This window comes from Vipera ursinii, assembly GCF_947247035.1.
Source record: "Vipera ursinii genome assembly, chromosome: 1".
In the NCBI taxonomy this organism is placed as follows: domain Eukaryota; kingdom Metazoa; phylum Chordata; class Lepidosauria; order Squamata; family Viperidae; genus Vipera; species Vipera ursinii.
Window position 1 is genome coordinate 301,441,246 of NC_139512.1, and position 17,669 is coordinate 301,458,914.

At 45.7% G+C, this 17,669-nt stretch overlaps 1 protein-coding gene across 3 annotated transcripts in view; it reads left to right on the plus strand.

The window, feature by feature from the left end:
• CLIP4 (CAP-Gly domain containing linker protein family member 4) overlaps nt 1–17,669 on the plus strand; it is a 48,668-nt gene that overhangs the window by 6,657 nt on the left and 24,342 nt on the right. For all 3 annotated transcript variants that reach the window (XM_083356904.1, XM_083356905.1, XM_083356906.1), the window contains exons 3-7: nt 1,423–1,562; nt 2,027–2,120; nt 3,639–3,800; nt 16,089–16,207; nt 16,525–16,761. In XM_083356904.1, coding sequence (XP_083213030.1) covers nt 1,423–1,562; nt 2,027–2,120; nt 3,639–3,800; nt 16,089–16,207; nt 16,525–16,761 — 752 coding nt within the window. The remainder of the gene's footprint in view (nt 1–1,422; nt 1,563–2,026; nt 2,121–3,638; nt 3,801–16,088; nt 16,208–16,524; nt 16,762–17,669) is intronic.

Here is a 17,669-nt window from a genome sequence, read left to right on the forward strand (position 1 = left end):
TCTAATAGATATTATAGATGATTTTCTGACAGGTTAGAATTACAGGTAGTGCTTGAGTTACAAGTGTAATGGAACCTGCCCATTCCATTCATAACTTGAAAACTCATGGGAGTGAATCTCGTACCTTGAACAAGATCACTCCCTTGCTTGTTAAGATGCACGCAGCTCATTAAGTGAACATGAGGTATCTCAGGGTGGGGAAGGCCATGGAGGGCCTAGTGATGGACAAGGCCCCCAAGGCCTCCCCAACCACTAAGATACCTTCATGCTTCCCCCTCTCTTCCTCCGTGCCAGACTACCTTGAAAAGATCCATCTCCTCTCTGCCATGGTTCCTGCTGCAGCCCAGATCTGAGGCCGGGGGACGCTTTTGCGGTCCTCTGGTGGCCCGATCTGGGCGCCAGAGGCCTTCTCCAGGCTGCTGCAACCTGAAAATGGGCCTCCGGAGGGCCATGGAAGCATCCCCTGGCCTAAGTTCCAGGTGACAGCAGCCTAGAGAATATCAACTATCAAAAATAAATATAAAACTATATAAAAATATAGTAGGCATTTCCAGGAAAGTTCTAGTGCATGCATTTAATCTTATACTTTTTAATGATTTTATGTATATATAATTTGTATTAAGGATTTTAATTGCAATGGTAAAATCTAATGAAACTAAAAGAAAGTAAAATAGAAAGTAAACAGTGCAAAGGAGAAGAAAAACAGAAAGTAAAAAGAAAAAAAATTAGCAGAGAAGAGAAAAGCAATATATATATTAAATGACTTCCAATCTTCATCATAATAAACATAATCTATTTTCATAACTCTTCACCCACTCTTATTTTAATAGAACTTATTTTAACCTGGATCAAATAAACCAAGTTTATATTCCTTGGCTTTAGTTTTAACAGTCTTAATCTTTAGTCTATTGAAATACCATAGAATTTGCTCTGTTCATTTCTTCTTTTTCCCTTCTGACAAGAATTTTCAAAGCTTTAATTAAGCTTCTTATGTAAATCCAATATAAAAAAATATCCAAGTCACCTTCTTGGTTTTTTATTTGTATTTCCCTTTTGATTTTTAAACATCAACTCATTTCTTGTGTATATACAGCAAAACATCCTATTTCATATTTTTCTCATAGCCTGTAATTTATAGATTCATTTTCAGTGCCATCTCTGTCTTGTTAAATAAAATGTGTTACTCCTTAATAGTTTTTCTGGGCTAAGAATGAAGATTTTCTGCAGGAAAATAGGTATGAGAGGGTTACACATTGAAACATAGTAAACTATTTTCCAAATGTGGGTTGTCCAGATGCTTGAACACTGTATCCTTAGCCAGCATCTTTAGGGTGGGGAAGGTTGGTTAGGATGTAGGAAACTTGACTAAAATGGTTTTTAACATATGAATACTTTTAGCAGCTAATTTTTTCATTTCTGTAGAGTTCTCCTTTTTCGATCCAAATGATGCAGCATGTCGGGAAATTCTTTTCAACCCCAAAACTTCTGTATCTGAATTATTTGCTATCTTAAGACAATGGGTTCCCCAAGTTCAGCAAAACATTGATGTGATAGGAAATGAGGTGAGACATTTATTGATTTCCTGGATTTATCTATGAATCTTATTAATTTTTATTTTATGCCCTCACTTAATAAATGGAAATATCTGTTAAATATTAGCAAATGTGTCTTTACATCTGCATCCTTATTAACTAGAAATTTAAGTAACTTTTTATGATATGCTAAGAGCAGAATCCTCCATAAAAAGTGCATTAAGGGCTACATATCTTTTGGGGTTTACATGATTTGACAAGTTTTTTTATTTAGGTAGCTCTGTAGTACTGAGTGAAACGATGAAATCCAAATTGGTAATCACATGAACCCAGATATTTATGTCGTTGCTGTGAAATGTATCAGCTAATTGCTTTGGTAGTAAAAAATAATTTGTTATTATATATCACTACGAGAGTGATATATATTTTACCTTCCAGGAAATAAGAGTTGCTGCATCAGAATCATAAATGATCTATTTTTTTTTTACCAACAGATCATTAAGAGAGGCTGTAATGTGAATGACAGAGATGGCTTGACTGACATGACTCTCTTGCACTATACTTGCAAATCAGGAGCTCATGGAATTGGTAAGAAAAGGAATTGGAATTTTTCTGTGACTAGTTTTTACAGCAGGAATAGTAGTTGTCTTTCCTATCTTTCTCCAGGTATGTTGTTTATGCCAATATAGAGAGGAATGAAGTGTAGTTTCTCTTCAAATCATTTAACCGTAATATTCTAATATATTGCAAATTCCATATTCCTCTGTGTCCAAAATTCTACCAATTTAAACAGTTTGGATCATCTGCAGCAGTTTCCGTACCTTCACAAGCCACATATCTTCCCCAACACTCCAAAAATCGCACTATTTAATTTCTGAACCCTCTTTCCAACTGGCTAAAGTAACATCACAACAACACTGGATAGTTTCCTGTAAATCTTTGTATAGATGATAAGTTAGGTTGTTCTGATACCTCAAACAGCGTTTTAAAATCCATGGAGATGTGGCCATATTTACTATACTGTAACCACCGAATTTGTATGCTGCCCTTTCTGTCCAAACTTTCTAAATGGAATTGTTGGTAAACTAAAATAATCACATTACCTTTTTTATTTTCCCATTGTTCTGTAGCCTTGTGGCCTCCTATACAGCAATAATTTAAAATTAATGGGGTAGAAACAGACAGAAACTTTACATTTTATCATTTGAAAATCCTAGGAAAAAATAGAATTACATGTTAGTACATGGTGTGGATGAAATAATGTAAAATAATTTAACAGTTCAATTAAATAGTTTTAGTCCTAATTGCTATGTATAAATGACAACAATGGTTTTATTCCCCTGAAGTCATAGGATACGTATAATTTCACTAATATTCTGGTCAGATGTCTTTTAGCATTGCCGTATTGATGGGAATCACTCTGCCATTGGTTAGTTATTCATTAACTCTCTGTCATCATAACCTAGAATAGTAACAAGATGTGTAAGCCGCCATCATCATCATGTTGTTGTTGTTATTAGTACAACTGTTACTCCAGCATCTGTGCAAGGAAGGAACTATTGTTACTTGAACATCTATTCCTCTTGTATACATAAGATGCAGAGAATCCTGCAGTGTTTCTGCTGTCCTAAAACAGAAACAATCAAGACAAGTTAATTCAAATCCAGACATTGGAAGTTGCATAGCGTATCATAAAATATAATTTTCTACAGAAAATAAGACAAAAACACAAGCATTTTTTTGCTGCATGTATCCGTGGAACAAGTTTGCCCAAATTGATACTTTCCAGATGTGTGGAGATAGCAGTTTTCATCAACTCCAGTCATTGGCTATAGTTATTTAGAATTGAGGAAGCTATTGCCCTAGACATCCAGAGAAAAAGGCTGATATAAAAGGTACTAGGAAACTTTCCTGATTTTTTTCTTCATTGTTGATGTAGTTATAGTTTGACTAACCTTCAAACTCTGGTAAGGAAACATCTTGTAAGGATTGGCTATATGGAAACTTGCTATTGTTTTTTGGACATAGTCTTCTAGTATGTTGTCAAAATCTTAACAACCCACTAAACTATGTATAAGCTATGTTTTCAAACTATCTACTTTGCAGGGGACGTGAAAACAGCAGCAAAATTTGCCTCTCAGCTTATTGAGTTGGGTGCAGATATCAGTTTGAGGAGTCGCTGGACAAATATGAATGCTCTGCACTATGCTGCCTATTTTGATGTTCCAGAACTCATTAGTATCATTTTGAAAAATGCAGAACCAAAAGGTAAATCTTTATTTATTTGCTAATAAATAAAATGTTTTTTTTGTGTTTTCTTAATCCCATTTATATCCCGCCCTTCTCTGAAGACTCAGGGTGGCTTACAATTTAAAGCACAAATCAATGTGCTTAGCAATAGCCTTCATTCTATGTATATGCCTGCTTATTAGCGCTTTCGCGCCCCCCCAGTGGCATTATTACAAAGTCAGTGTCACGACGTCCTCTGCGAAGAAACACAAGCACTCCAAAGGTACGGGTGACCAGGTTTATTCCTCACACAAATCAAACCGCGGTAAAGTCAGCGTTGAGGCACCCAGCCTCAACGCTCTTTTATCGTGCTGCTATACCCTAACCCCACCCCTTCAAAGCAAACCGGCATCCGCCCGCCTCCCCATAAAAGTTCCACCCATCACCCTGCATAGCCACCACCCACCGCGTGCACCGCTGCGGCCCGCCGAGCTCCCTCCCAGGTAAGGCCTGTCCTTCCGCCCCCATACGTGCCTCAGTACGTCCCGGCGTTGCGATTGCTGGCTCCCCCCGAGTCCGTCCGAGCGCCCAGCGAGAGTGGGTGGCAGCACGGGTATAGCCACACCCCCGTCTATGGTTGTCAGGGGCAGGTCTGACCGTCCGACCGGTTCTTCGTCGCCTCCAGCCCGTTCCGGCTTAGGCTGCGGTTGCGTTCCCGCTGGTGTGGAGCCTGCCGGCCTGCAGGCAGACAAACAGCGATGTTCCCGGGGCCCGGGCACAAGCGCAGCCCGCAGCTCTGGATCCCGCCGCCGAGGTGCCGGAAGAACCTGGGTAGATGCGCCCACCAGCCCGGCGGGCGCTCGGTGCCGTCCACGATGGCGAGGCGAGCGCGCATCCGCCGGCCGTCTGGTAGCGGGCGTGCCGGTCAGCTGTGCGTCGGTCAGCTGTGCGGCGGGGCTGCGGCGTGTTCCGCGGTGACCGGGCAAAGCCACGCCCATCAGCTGGGCGGCGGGAGCCCGGCGCCATGTCCTACGGCCGGGGAGAGGTGGAACTGATGGCTCCGCCGGTTGCTGCAACGGTCGGGGACGGCAGGCAAGCGTTGGCGACGGCGGTCTTCTGGGGGAGGGAGGGGTCGCACCCCCATGCCGGCGGAGGTGATGTCGAGGCCCGAGCGAGCGGCAGGCCGGCGGGGCTTTACAGTCGGCTTCCCCAACCACCTGCCCTCCTGCAAAGGAAGAACGACAAGATGGACCTCCACGGAGACAGGCCGCTGAGTTCCCGGCGCCACCCCCCGGTTTGGACGGATGTGTACGGTGAAAAGCCGTGACCAGACGAGCTGCCCGGACGTCCCCTTTTCCCACCCTCTGCCAGCGGGTATCCTTTCCACATCACGAGGTACTGCACTTGCCCCCTCCGTACCCGAGAATCCAAGATTGCCTGTATTTCGTACTGATCCCCGTGAACAGGCCCTGGTGCGTACCCACCTGCCTTCCCTGTCACCCCCCTAGCGGGCCTCAGCAGGCTACTGTGGAAGACAGGGTGGACCTTCCGTAGGAACTTTGGCAACCGTAAACGTACGGTCACGGGGTTGATTACCCGAACCACTTGAAAAGGGCCCAGGAACTTGGGGCCTAACTTCCTGCTCGGTACCCGCAACTGCAAATATTTGGTCGACAGGTAAACCCACTCCCCGACCTTGGGGGTTTCGAAGGGTTCCCGTTTCTTGTCTGCCTGCTCCTTCACCCGTGCCTGGGCCTTCGCCATCGCCTCCCTAGCGGTTTTCCAAGCACCCCCTAATTGGTGTATCCACTCCTCGGGCCCGGTGGGTATCGTCGATCCCTGTCCACACTTAGGGACAGGGACGAAATCATACCCCGCCACCACCTGGAATGGTGTCAAACCCGTGCTTCTGTGCACGGCGTTGTTGTGGGCAACTTCAGCAAACACCAGGAGGTCTACCCAGTCTGTTTGCTGGTATGACACGTAACTCCTGAGAAGCCTTTCCACCGTGGCGTTGACCCTCTCAGCGGCTCCGTTAGTGCTCGGGTGGTCGCCGGAGCTGAGGCCCTGGGTGGACCCGATGTGCCGCAGGAACTCCCGCCAGAACCGTGCTGTAAACTGGACCCCACGATCTGAAATAATCCGTCGGACCCCGTGCAGCCGATAGATATGTGTCAGAAATAGTCATGCCAACCGTTTGGCGGATGGCAGCCCCTTGCAGGGAATGAAGTGCGCCTGTCTGGAGAAAAGGTCGATGAATGTCCAGATCACCGTGTAGCCCCTGCTTTCCGGCAACCCGACAATAAAGTCCATGGCAATGTCTTGCCATGGCCGTTCGGGGTCCAAAACTGTCTGTAGCAGACCTAACGGCTTCCCGACACGGGGTTTTACTGTGGCACACACGTGGCAGCCCCGGACGTGTTGCTCCACGTCCGCCTTCATACACGGCCACCAGAATTGGCGACGTGCCAAGTGTAAAGTCTTCAGGAAGCCGAAGTGGCCGGCCTGCTTGGCGTCATGACACCGGTGCAGAATGGCGGGGCGCAGTACCTGGGGCACATACAGCTTATCCCCGTGCCAGGCCAAGCCGTTGCGCATAGTTAGAAGGCCGGGATGCTCCTTCAGCCAGGTGTCTGTAGCCAAGGCGTCGCCCATGGCACGGGACAAATCGTCCCCCACACTGCAATCCACCTGGTTCGCACTCGGGGATACGCCAGGCGGGATGAGCTCTTGCACCACTGCTTCCCGTTTAGTGTTGTATTGCGGCAGCCGTGAGAGTGCGTCAGCAAGAAAGTTTCGTCCCCCCGGCACGTACTTCAGAACGAAGTTAAACCGCCGGAAAAAGAGAGCCCATCTGACATGCTTGGGCGCCAGCTTCCTCGGTGACTGCAGGACCTCCAAGTTTTTGTGGTCTGTCCAGACCTCGAAGGGATGGGCAGCCCCCTCCAATAGATGACGCCACGTCTCCAAGGCTGTGCGCACGGCGAACGCCTCCTTCTCCCAAATCGCCCACGCGCGCTCTGCGGATGACAGCTTTTTGGATGAGTAGGCACACGGTTGCAGCACGCCCTCCATGTTCCATTGCAACAACACAGCCCCTACCGCGACATCGCTGGCATCGACCTGGACCACATACGGTCGGTCTGGATCGGGGTGTGCCAACACCGGCTCCTTAGCGAACAGGGCTTTCAAGGTCTCGAACGCCCGTTGACATGTGGTGGTCCATGCCAGCTTCAGCCCTGGACGTGGCTTCTCCCCAGACTGCCGCGTCCGCAGCAAGTCCGTCAGCGGCAGGGCTGTCGCCGCAAAGCCCGGGATGAACTGGCGATAAAAGTTTGCAAACCCCAGAAAACTCTGCAGCTGTCGTCGCGTCCGCGGCGCCTGCCACTGCAGCACGGCTTCCACTATGCGAGGGTCCATTTCTATGCCGCTCGCAGACACTCGATACCCCAGATAATCCAGCCTCGTCTTGTGGAACTCGCACTTGGTGAGCTTCACGTAGAGACGGGCAGCCAGCAGCTTCCGTAGTACCTGGCGCACAAGGGCGATGTGATCCTCCATGGTCTTGGAATAAATCAAGATGTCATCCAGGTACACTAGCACTCCGCGGTACAGGTGCTTGTGGAGCACCTGATTTATCAGCTGCATAAAGACGGCTGGGGCCCCCTGGAGTCCGAACGGCATGACCCGGAACTGGAAACTGCCCAATGGACAGTTGAACGCCGTTTTCCATTCATCCCCGGCTCTGATCCGCACCCGATAATACGCCTTCCGTAAATCCAGCCTCGTGAAGATGTGGTCCGTCGACAGGTGTGCCAGGAGGTCCTTCATGAGGGGCAGTGGATACAGGTGTTCGACGCAAACCGCGTTGACGCCACGAAAGTCGACACACAGGCGAAGCGTGCCATCCTTCTTCTGCCGGAATAGTATCGGCGCTTCTATCTTGGACTGGGCAGGTTGGATGAACCCCCTCGCGAGGTTTTTATCAATATAACGCCGTAGTTCCTGCATCTCGCGAGGTGTCAGGGCGTACATGCGCGGTTTTGGCAGCTTTACGCCCGACTCGAGCTCGATGGCACAGTCCGTCGCTCGGTGGGGAGGCAGAGCATCACACTCTCTCTCGTCTAATACCTCTGCTAGGTCGGCGTACGCCTGTGGAAAGCAGGCTTCCCCCACCCCCTCTGCCCCTTGGGCTTGCTCGCCCCCTGGCTGACCGGAGGGACCCACATATGCGTGTGGTGGCGGTTGTGGCCCTGTCCCCAACCGCAGGTGTCGACAGCCCCCTTCCCACCAGATCGTGGGACCTCACTTGTCGAGCCACGTTAACCCCAGAATCACCGCCTCCGTCATAGACGGAACGACAAGGAACCGCAAAGTCTCCCAATGGGTCCCCATCTCCAATCGAATAGGGCTCATCACCCGGGTGACCGGAGCCCCCCCCAGAAGGGACCCATCCACCTGCTGGAAACGGAGAGGGGTTGGCAGGCGCCGCACCTCTGATCCCAGCCGGGCAACCACCGTCTGGCTGATCAGGCACCGGGTGCTGCCTGTGTCGATCAGTTCTGGGCAGGCCTCCCTATGTCCCGTTCGCAGGTTGATGAGCACGACTGGAACTGTGAAGGGTACCACCGGGTCACTCACCATGGGGTCCTCCTCCTCCTGGCTCTCGTAGGGCTCTGAGTCATTGGCCCCGGGTGTTTCTGCGCCCATTGCTGGTGTCATCATGAGGGTCGCCAGCTGGTGAGCAGCTCTCGAACGCTCCACCGACTTCCGTGCTGTGGGCCCCTTGCCAGAGGGAGTTGCTGCGGCTGCACGGGGTGCCGGCAAAGGGCAATTGGCCACACGGTGTCCCGGCTGATCGCACCGGAAGCATCTTATGGCTGGTCTTGGGAGCGGCACAGGTGGGTTTGCCGTTGGAGCCACGGTCTTCCGATCCTCCTCCTTTGGCTTCTCAGGGGGTCTGCGGACCCCGACCACTCCCTCTGACTTACCCCTGCACTCGCGCAGCCGGACGTCGAGTTCAACAGCGACCCGATACCACTCCAGCAGTCGCTCGGGCACACCACGCACCACGCACGCCCTACGTAGCGCACCGTCCAACCCTGCCTGGAAGTGGTGCACCAGCAAGTGTTCCGGCCAAGAGCGGAGCTTGTGAGCCACCCAGCGGAACTCACCAACATACTCCGCCGCGGGCCTGCCTTGTTGTCGCAGCCCCACCACCTCCGCCTCAGCCCTATGGGTGCGGGCCACATCCTCGAACTGCGTCCGTAGCGACTCCAGGAACAGTCCAACATCGGCCAACTCCCGGGCATGCTCGCCATACAGGTCAGCCGCCCAAGCCGCGGTCTCTCCCTGCAGGCTCGCGGTGATGGCCACCACCATGGCCCATTGGGAGGCATAGGCTGCACCGTACTGATCCAGATGGTGGATAGTGTGGCTCAGGAACATGGCGAGCCGGTCAGGGTGGCCGTCGTATGTCACTGGCAGCGGCGGAGGGCCCCAGAAGAACCCCGGGCCCCAGGGGCCCCCCTGGGCCCTGGGGCCCCTCGTACCTGGTGCCTGGTGCCGCCCGCTCCATGGCCTGGTGGATGCCCCGGCCGTTGTTGCCCACCTGGTGGGCTCTGCCTGGTCTGACGCTTCGGGGGGTGGTCGTTCGGCTCGAACAGCTCCTACCTCCGTCAGCTGTGATGGCGGGCCCCGAAACCTTGGGCTTGCCAGGCGGAAACTGGGCTGGCCCGACTGGCCGGGCGTCAGTCTCTGTAGCGACCATAGCCGCATCTCCCGGCCCAGCCCCGAAGGTGACCAAGGCGCAGGGTCCTGATACCCAAACTCCCCAAAACGGTCCCGCAACACGTCCATTGTATAGGCCCCTGGAGCCGTGGAGTAGCTCCACTCCTCGCCTTCCTCCTCCGTCAGCCGCCGCTCTCTCCAAGCCGTCGCCGAGGCCCCTGAACGGACCTCTCCACGGGCCAGGTCCAGGTGCTCCAATGCAGGGCTGTACCACCACTCCCCGCTACGAGCCAGAGGCCCTTCCTCCCTGCTTTCGCTGGCCACAGCCGTGGCCATAACTCCCTTGGTCTTCGGCCGCACCACCGGCCCCTCTGCCACGTCTGGGTCAAGTGGTGCTGCAGCTGCAGCCCCGACGGCCCCATCCCCATCGGCTGCCAGAGCAAGCCCCTGTGGATCCTCTGCCATGCCCAAAGCGTGGATAACAGCAGAAGGAATCCTGGATTAACGCTGACTTACTGTCACGACGTCCTCTGCGAAGAAACACAAGCACTCCAAAGGTACGGGTGACCAGGTTTATTCCTCACACAAATCAAACCGCGGTAAAGTCAGTGTTGAGGCACCCAGCCTCAACGCTCTTTTATCGTGCTGCTATACCCTAACCCCACCCCTTCAAAGCAAACCGGCATCCACCTGCCTCCCCATAAAAGTTCCACCCATCACCCTGCATAGCCACCACCCACCGCGTGCACCGCTGCGGCCCGTCGAGCTCCCTCCCAGGTAAGGCCTGTCCTTCCGCCCCCATATGCGCCTCAGTCCATCCCGGCGTTGCGATTGCTGGCTCCCCACGAGTCCGTCCGAGCGCCCAGCAAGAGTGGGTGGCAGCACGGGTATAGCCACACCCCCGTCTATGGTTGTCAGGGGCAGGTCTGACCGTCCGACCGGTTCTTCGTCGCCTCCAGCCCGTTCCAGCTTAGGCTGCGGTTGCGTTCCTGCTGGTGTGGAGCCTGCCGGCCGGCAGGCAGACAAACAGCGATGTTCCCGGGGCCCGGGCACAAGCGCAGCCCGCAGCTCTGGATCCCGCCGCCGAGGTGCCGGAAGAACCTGGGTAGATGCGCCCACCAGCCCGGCGGGCGCTCGGTGCCGTCCACGATGGCGAGGCGAGAGCGCGTCCGCCGGCCGTCTGGTAGCGGGCGCGCCAGTCAGCTGTGCGTCGGTCAGCTGTGCGGCGGGGCTGCGGCGTGTTCCGCGGTGACCGGGCAAAGCCACGCCCATCAGCTGGGCGGCGGGAGCCCGGCGCCATGTCCTACGGCCGGGGAGAGGTGGAACTGACGGCTCCGCCGGTTGCTGCAACGGTCGGGGACGGCAGGCAAGCTTTGGCGACGGCGGTCTTCTGGGGGAGGGAGGGGTCGCACCCCCATGCCGGCGGAGGCGATGTCGAGGCCCGAGCGAGCGGCAGGCCGGCGGGGCTTGACAGTCAGCTTATTGCCCCCAACAATCTGAGTCCTCATTTTACCTACCTCGGAAGGATGGAAGGCTGAGTCAACCTTGAGCCTGGTGGGATGCGAACCTGCACTAATTGCAGGCAGCTGGTGTTACTTAAGGAGGCGTTAGCCCACTGCTCCACCAAGGCTCTTATCAGTAAGACTATTCCCAAATTGATGTTGCCCTGGATGTGAAGACAATTTAAAAACTTGGACATATTGTAATGTGATAACAATGTTGGCTAAAGACCCCAAATAAGCACACATGTTTATCAATGAATTACTCATTTTAGTTGCAGTATTCATTAATTATCTTTGTCTCTGTCTCTATATCTATACGTGTGTCTGTCTGTCTATCTATCTACCCTGTCTTCATGGTTTCCATCTATGCTATTATTAGCAATTGGAGGGTGTAGAAAGATAGAGGAATATGTTTTGCCCCTACGACGTTTATAGACAGACAGCCATTTCAATGATATTTATCATTATCATATTCACCTAATGTTACTAATATATCTATAGCAATCTTTTAAAAGTGAAGTAATTTAACTCTTAAAATATACAGTATGTCCCACAATAAGTATGGAAAGAAATACTAGAAATTATGTAATATAGATATTATCAGTACCTATAAAATGCATACATTTTTTCCATACTGAAGTTTTAAATGGTGATGACCTATAAAGCCCTAAATGGCTTGGGTCCGGATTATTTGAGGGAACACCTGCTGTTGGCATCAACTCCCCATCGTCCTGTGCTCTCCCGCAGGGAGGGCCTTCTTAGGGTACCGCCGGTGAAGGACTGCCGGCGGGTGACTCCCAGAGAGAGGGCCTTCTCTGTGGGTGCGCCTGCCCTTTGGAACCAACTTCCTATGGAACTTAGGACTGCCCCCGACCTCCGTTCGTTCCGCCGGGACCTTAAAACTTGGCTCTTTGAGCTGTCTGGCCTAGACTGAGGGGTTTTTAATTGGGTTTTAAAGTTTTAATTTTTGGGCTTAAATTTAATTACTTGTTTTAAATTTATTTTAACTTTTGTATTGTATGGGAATAGGGCGGTATAGAAGTCAAAATAATAAAATAAATAAATAAATAAATAAATTTCTGTTTACTCTGTCAGTACCTAAAATTCCATATCAATTGCAACTATTTTAATGGAAACTTTGAATTGTATCTATCTTTGTTTTCTTAATAACACATGACAACTCATCTACCTCGAGATGACCATTTTTATGTTTATGCTCTATGGAGTTGTCATAGACAATGATGTAGAACATGCTGATATTACATATTTTTATTTTATTTATTTATTTAAAACATTTTCTTTAAGTAGCTAAATCATAGATATACGGTAGTTATGTCTTATCCTTCCCACCCCTTTTTATATTCATAATATTGAGTTTGTGGAATATAGCAATTAATGACTGTTTTCTGATAATCTTATGAGGTTTCATGTCAACTTTGTTTCTTTTCATCACTTAAAATTATGAAAAATTAATATATTCATAATTTTTAGTTTGGGTTTAAGCTTGAAGCAGTGTGAATTAGAACAGATGGAACATGCTACTCATTTCTGCTTTTTGATTTCTCTTTCTTTTTTTCCCAAATGTAATTTTGTCCTTCAAAATTTTTCAGAATTTCTAGCACACTGATAAATCCATGTACTCCTTTTCAATAGTGCAATGATTTATATTACCAGTTTCTTTTAGCACATTTTTTTGGTGATGTAGATGATAAGGAGTAAGCCCTACACTTCTCCAGCAAATCATTAGAACTTCTTCCTATCTCCTCAAACATAATCAGTTGACAGCATAAGATTAGCCATATTGTAAAAGGCAGAGAGTGTGAATAAGTTATGAGGTGGCAATCACATGAAAGAGTATTCCCTGTGAACCTAGACTGCTGAATATCCTATCTATGCAACCATTCATGGTGTGTGATAAGATTAATTTGGTTTTTTTTATAAAGCCTGCATGTTTACATACAGGGAGTATTGGTTCATAGAGGATGGCTTTGAGCAATATCTTAACCAATGTGAGCATTTTGAAACAATATGGTGGTTCCATAAAGTTAACAGCCATGAGGACTGCCAATAACCATTACTGTTTTCTTTGATGCTAAATGATTTTCGGCACCTTGTTCCACATATTTTTCTTTTGTCTAAAGAAAAGGAGACATATTTATGTAACATTGAATGATAAATTTACTGGTTTGGTTTCCAAAAAAATTAACAAAGGACAATAAAATCTGGAAGAAATTTCAACAATCTGTTTACTTTGGCTCCTGGCATTCATTTGAATTAATCTAAGAGTTGTATCTATAAATAGAATGCAATTAAGCTTGTGGAGTAGCATTTCTCTTTTCTAATCAAACCATTGGCATGCATTTGTTGGAACTCGAGTTGATCCAGAAAGCCAGACTGCTTATACAGGTAGTCTTCAACTTACAGTCATTCATTTAGTGACTGTTCGAAGTTACAACAGCACTGGAAAAAGTTACTTATGACCATTTTTTACACAACTGTTGCAGCAACCCCATGGTCATGCAATCAAAATTCATACATATGGCAACTGGCATATATTTATGACAGTTACAGTGTCCCGGGGCCATGTGATCACGTTCTGCAACACTCTGACAAAGTCAGTGGGGAAGCAGATTCATTTAACAATCAAATTACTAACTTAACAACTGCAGTGATTCACTTAACAACTTTGGCAAGAAAGATTGTAAAATGGGGTAAAACTAACTTAAAACTGTCTTGCTTATCAATGGAAAGTTTGGGCTCAATTGTGGTCATAAGTCAAGAACCATCTCTAGTTTCCTTACACATTTATAAATTTTAGCTATGCAGAATGTCTGGTAAATATCAGACTAAAGTTTATTCAGATGTTTTGCAGTTTTCAAAAAATGCTTTTATAATGGCATGTAGCTTGGAAGGCAGGTTATAGATGTGAGAATTGACATTTGCAAATATAGAGAAATAATCCTTGGATTTCTTTGCCATATTCTTGTTGTTTTGCAATCTCAAATATTGTCAACGCAATCTGAAAGTTGGCTAGTGGCAGAAGCAAAATGAATTGCTCACCCATATTAGAAGTTTAATAATTATAATACTGTAGTTGCTGTAAAAATGCAAGTAGAAAAATAGGGACCACTATGGTGGGAAGGTAACAGCGTTCTGTGCGTCTTTGGCGTCTAGTCATGCCGGCCACATGACCACGGAGACATCCTCGGACAAGTGCTGGCTCTTCGGCTTTGAAATGGAGATGAACACCGGCCCCTAGAGTTGGAAACGACTAGCACGCATGTGCGGGGGAACCTTTACCTTTACCTTTTTAGTTTCTGTATTGTGCAGATTCACCTTATCTTATTAGAAATTTAATAATTATAATTCTGCAGTTGCTGCATTGGGCAGATTTGTTGTTTCAAATGTAGGTTTAGTTTTACCCATGATTTATTAAGCTAGCTTTGCTCCCTTTTATCCTTGTTCATTCTATCTTTAAATAGAGAGGATACATTTTGCAACTGAGAGCTTCCTTTAGATACTTCATAGGTTTCCAGAGTTAAATTGTCCAAACAGTCAGAAAAGAATTTCTTTCTGCCTTTAAATAAAAGATAGTGAATTTAAACCATCAGCATATGCACGCATAGATAATACTTTGTGTGGATTGACCAATATGAACATGAAATATAAATATGCACAATGTTAAGTCACATGTAGACCAATCTTTTAAAATATACATAAATTTACAGCGATGAACAAATCATTAATACTGAAAATGGGAAAGCAACCCACACCAAAACAAAAGAATTTGGTAGGATATATTTTTAATATTTTAGGAGAAGCATTTTTTTAAAAAGTTAAATGTCCGTATTCAATATTTCCATTCCCCACAAATCTGTATAAATGCAAGTAAGGTAATAAGAGCTATTTTGGCATAATTAAAAAGCAAACATGAATAAAACAATCAAAATAAAATATTGGAAAATATGATTATTAGAAATCAGCCTGATTGTCAACCCCTCTTTTTAACTTCCATAATAGAGCTGTAGTTATAATAAATATTGATTCTTTAAATCATTTGTCAAAGTTTTCTATGACAGTCTGATTGCCAACCAGTTGAGAATATGCTGAATGGGATAACAATTAAATAGATGGATATATTTAATTTGAAAATCAGAGTAGGAAATATGCCATTTGTCAAGGAAAAGTATAGATGTCCGGTTGATGAAACCTAAGGCCTATTTGCTGCCATACCTAGAGACAAGGCATGGATAATAGATTTTTAATTCCAAGAAAGCAATTTCCAATTGAAAGGAAAGTTTTCTAAAGGAAGAACAATTTGACAATAGAAGCAATTACCCTGAGATGTAGGGAGCTCCCCTCCATTGGTTTTGGTAGAGCCTACACTTCCATCCACTTGTGATGGATGCTTGAATTTGGATTCCTGTATAGAGTAAGGAATTGAATTGGTTCTGTGATTTGTTCAATTTCTTGTCTAATATGTTAATTTTTTAGCCTCTTGATACTTATTCCCTGGCCTAATTAAACGATGTGGGAACAGGGCCAATAAATAGTTCTCAGGCATTTTTAAGGATCAATTCTTCCTCTGCTTTTAGCAAAATAGCAATGGGAAGGGAGATTGAGTTTTAACAGAACTTCTTTCCTTCAAAGATTCTGCTAAAATTTCCCCTTCAACTTGACCTTTCTTTTCCTGTTTTTCTTGCTTGCTTGAGAGGAATTTTTCTTGCTCCCCCACTACTTCTTGTTATTGCTGGTATTCAACTCTCATATCCCAGCCTCTCTGGTCCCAGTAGTTTTAGATAGTTTTAAAGTTGATATTTATTGATCTGACACATGAATTGTATTCAAGCAACTTTATGTTTTCTCTGTTATTGCTAAAAAGTCAATTTGGAAAGCAATAGGTGCATATAAATTTAATAAACAAATACCTTTGGGTTTGTTTAATGGGTTACTGACTATTTGACTTCTCTGTTTTGATTTTGAATTCTATTGGCTATAATTAATGTCTATTTAGTAATTGTTTTTACCCATAGTATGTCATTCAGCATAAAACAGAATTGATATATCCACATATCAACTTGGTTCTTAATTGTAGATATTGATGCCACCTGCAGTGACTTTGATTTTGGAACTGCCTTGCATATTGCTGCCTTTAACCTATGTACTGGAGCTGTAAAGTGTCTATTGGAACATGGTGCCAACCCTGCTTTTAGGGTGAGATATCAGTTTTATCAAATATTTGTTTTATCTGACTGAATCTGAATTGTAATAATTGTTTAGAAATGCTTTGCTTAGTTTGATATTGGAAACGCGTTAAAATATGTGTAAATTATATTTGTACTTCTGTGTATCTTTATATATTTTTTGTAAATTATTTGAAATTTGTTGATCCTGACAATGGAAGTTTAGGATCTATCTGAGCAGTTGTGTTTTTTGATGATTATTTAATAGTTGCTAATAGCTCTGTTTTAATTTGGATTAATACTGTGCCTGAATTTGCTCCCTTGTTTTGGCTGATTATTGTTCCACAGAATGACAAAGGGCAGACACCTGCTGATGTCGTTCCTGATCCAGTAGATATGCCGTTGGAAATGGCTGATGCAGCAGCCAGTGCTAAAGAAATCAAACAGACGCTTTTAGATGTAGTACCTCTGGTTTGTGACCTTTCCAATATAATGCTTCCAAATTATGATAATGTCACTGGAAAAGACATGCTTGAGTTGCTTGGTCTAAAACTGGGAGATCGAGTTGTCATTGCAGGACAGAAGGTATGTTTTAATAAGCAAATTGTGAAAGAAAAATTAACTGGATTGAAAATGTTTCTGGGTTTATATGTAGGGCTGTTAATCACAACAAGCTGAATGATTCTCCTGGTAGCTCTTGTCACATGAGCTAGTAAAATTTAATTTTTTAAGGAGAGCTGTAACTGGCTCACTTAGATACAGTATATAAAAATTATGTTATCCTTGTCCATCTAAGGAATATGCACCTGTTCTCTGTCCTGAACTAGCAAACATAGAATCAGGTTGATTGCCAGTCTCATAAAAAACTACACTCTACTTTGGACTTTAAAATAAATTTTGCAAACTTTATTGATCCATATGTTTCTTCTATTAATTGTATTAATTTTAATTTTTAGTAAAAATGTAAATTGTGCTTGATTACCTTTAAAAAGAATTCTATCTGATGCAAAGATAGTTTCGAAAGCAAATAACTTTGTGAACAGAAATTCAGTATCTGAAACTTCATAGAACTGTCACATTTCTGTTTTGTTAGAAGATTAGATGTCGCGAGCTAACCTAGTTGCTATTACTAGACACTGCTCAAAGCAAATTAATTCTTAGCTTTTAATAAAGTGTAAAGCACAAAGCACAATGGTTCCAATAAAATTTTTGAAACAAGCTAAATTAAAGCTGCTTTTTTGTAAATCAGATAATAGGATGTTTTGGTTAAATGTTATATTACAATCTAGCATGTTTGATAGTAATGATAGTGACCAACAATCTGAAATTGGTAGTTTGCATGTTAAAATTTTGCATAAATATGCTTTATTAAGGAGATATAGTTATTTGAGCCAAAGTTAGTATTTTGAGAATTTTAACATTTGCTTCAAATCTAAAAGAATTATACTTGTATGCATTTAGTTATACGGTCATTAAACTGGAAGAGATCAACT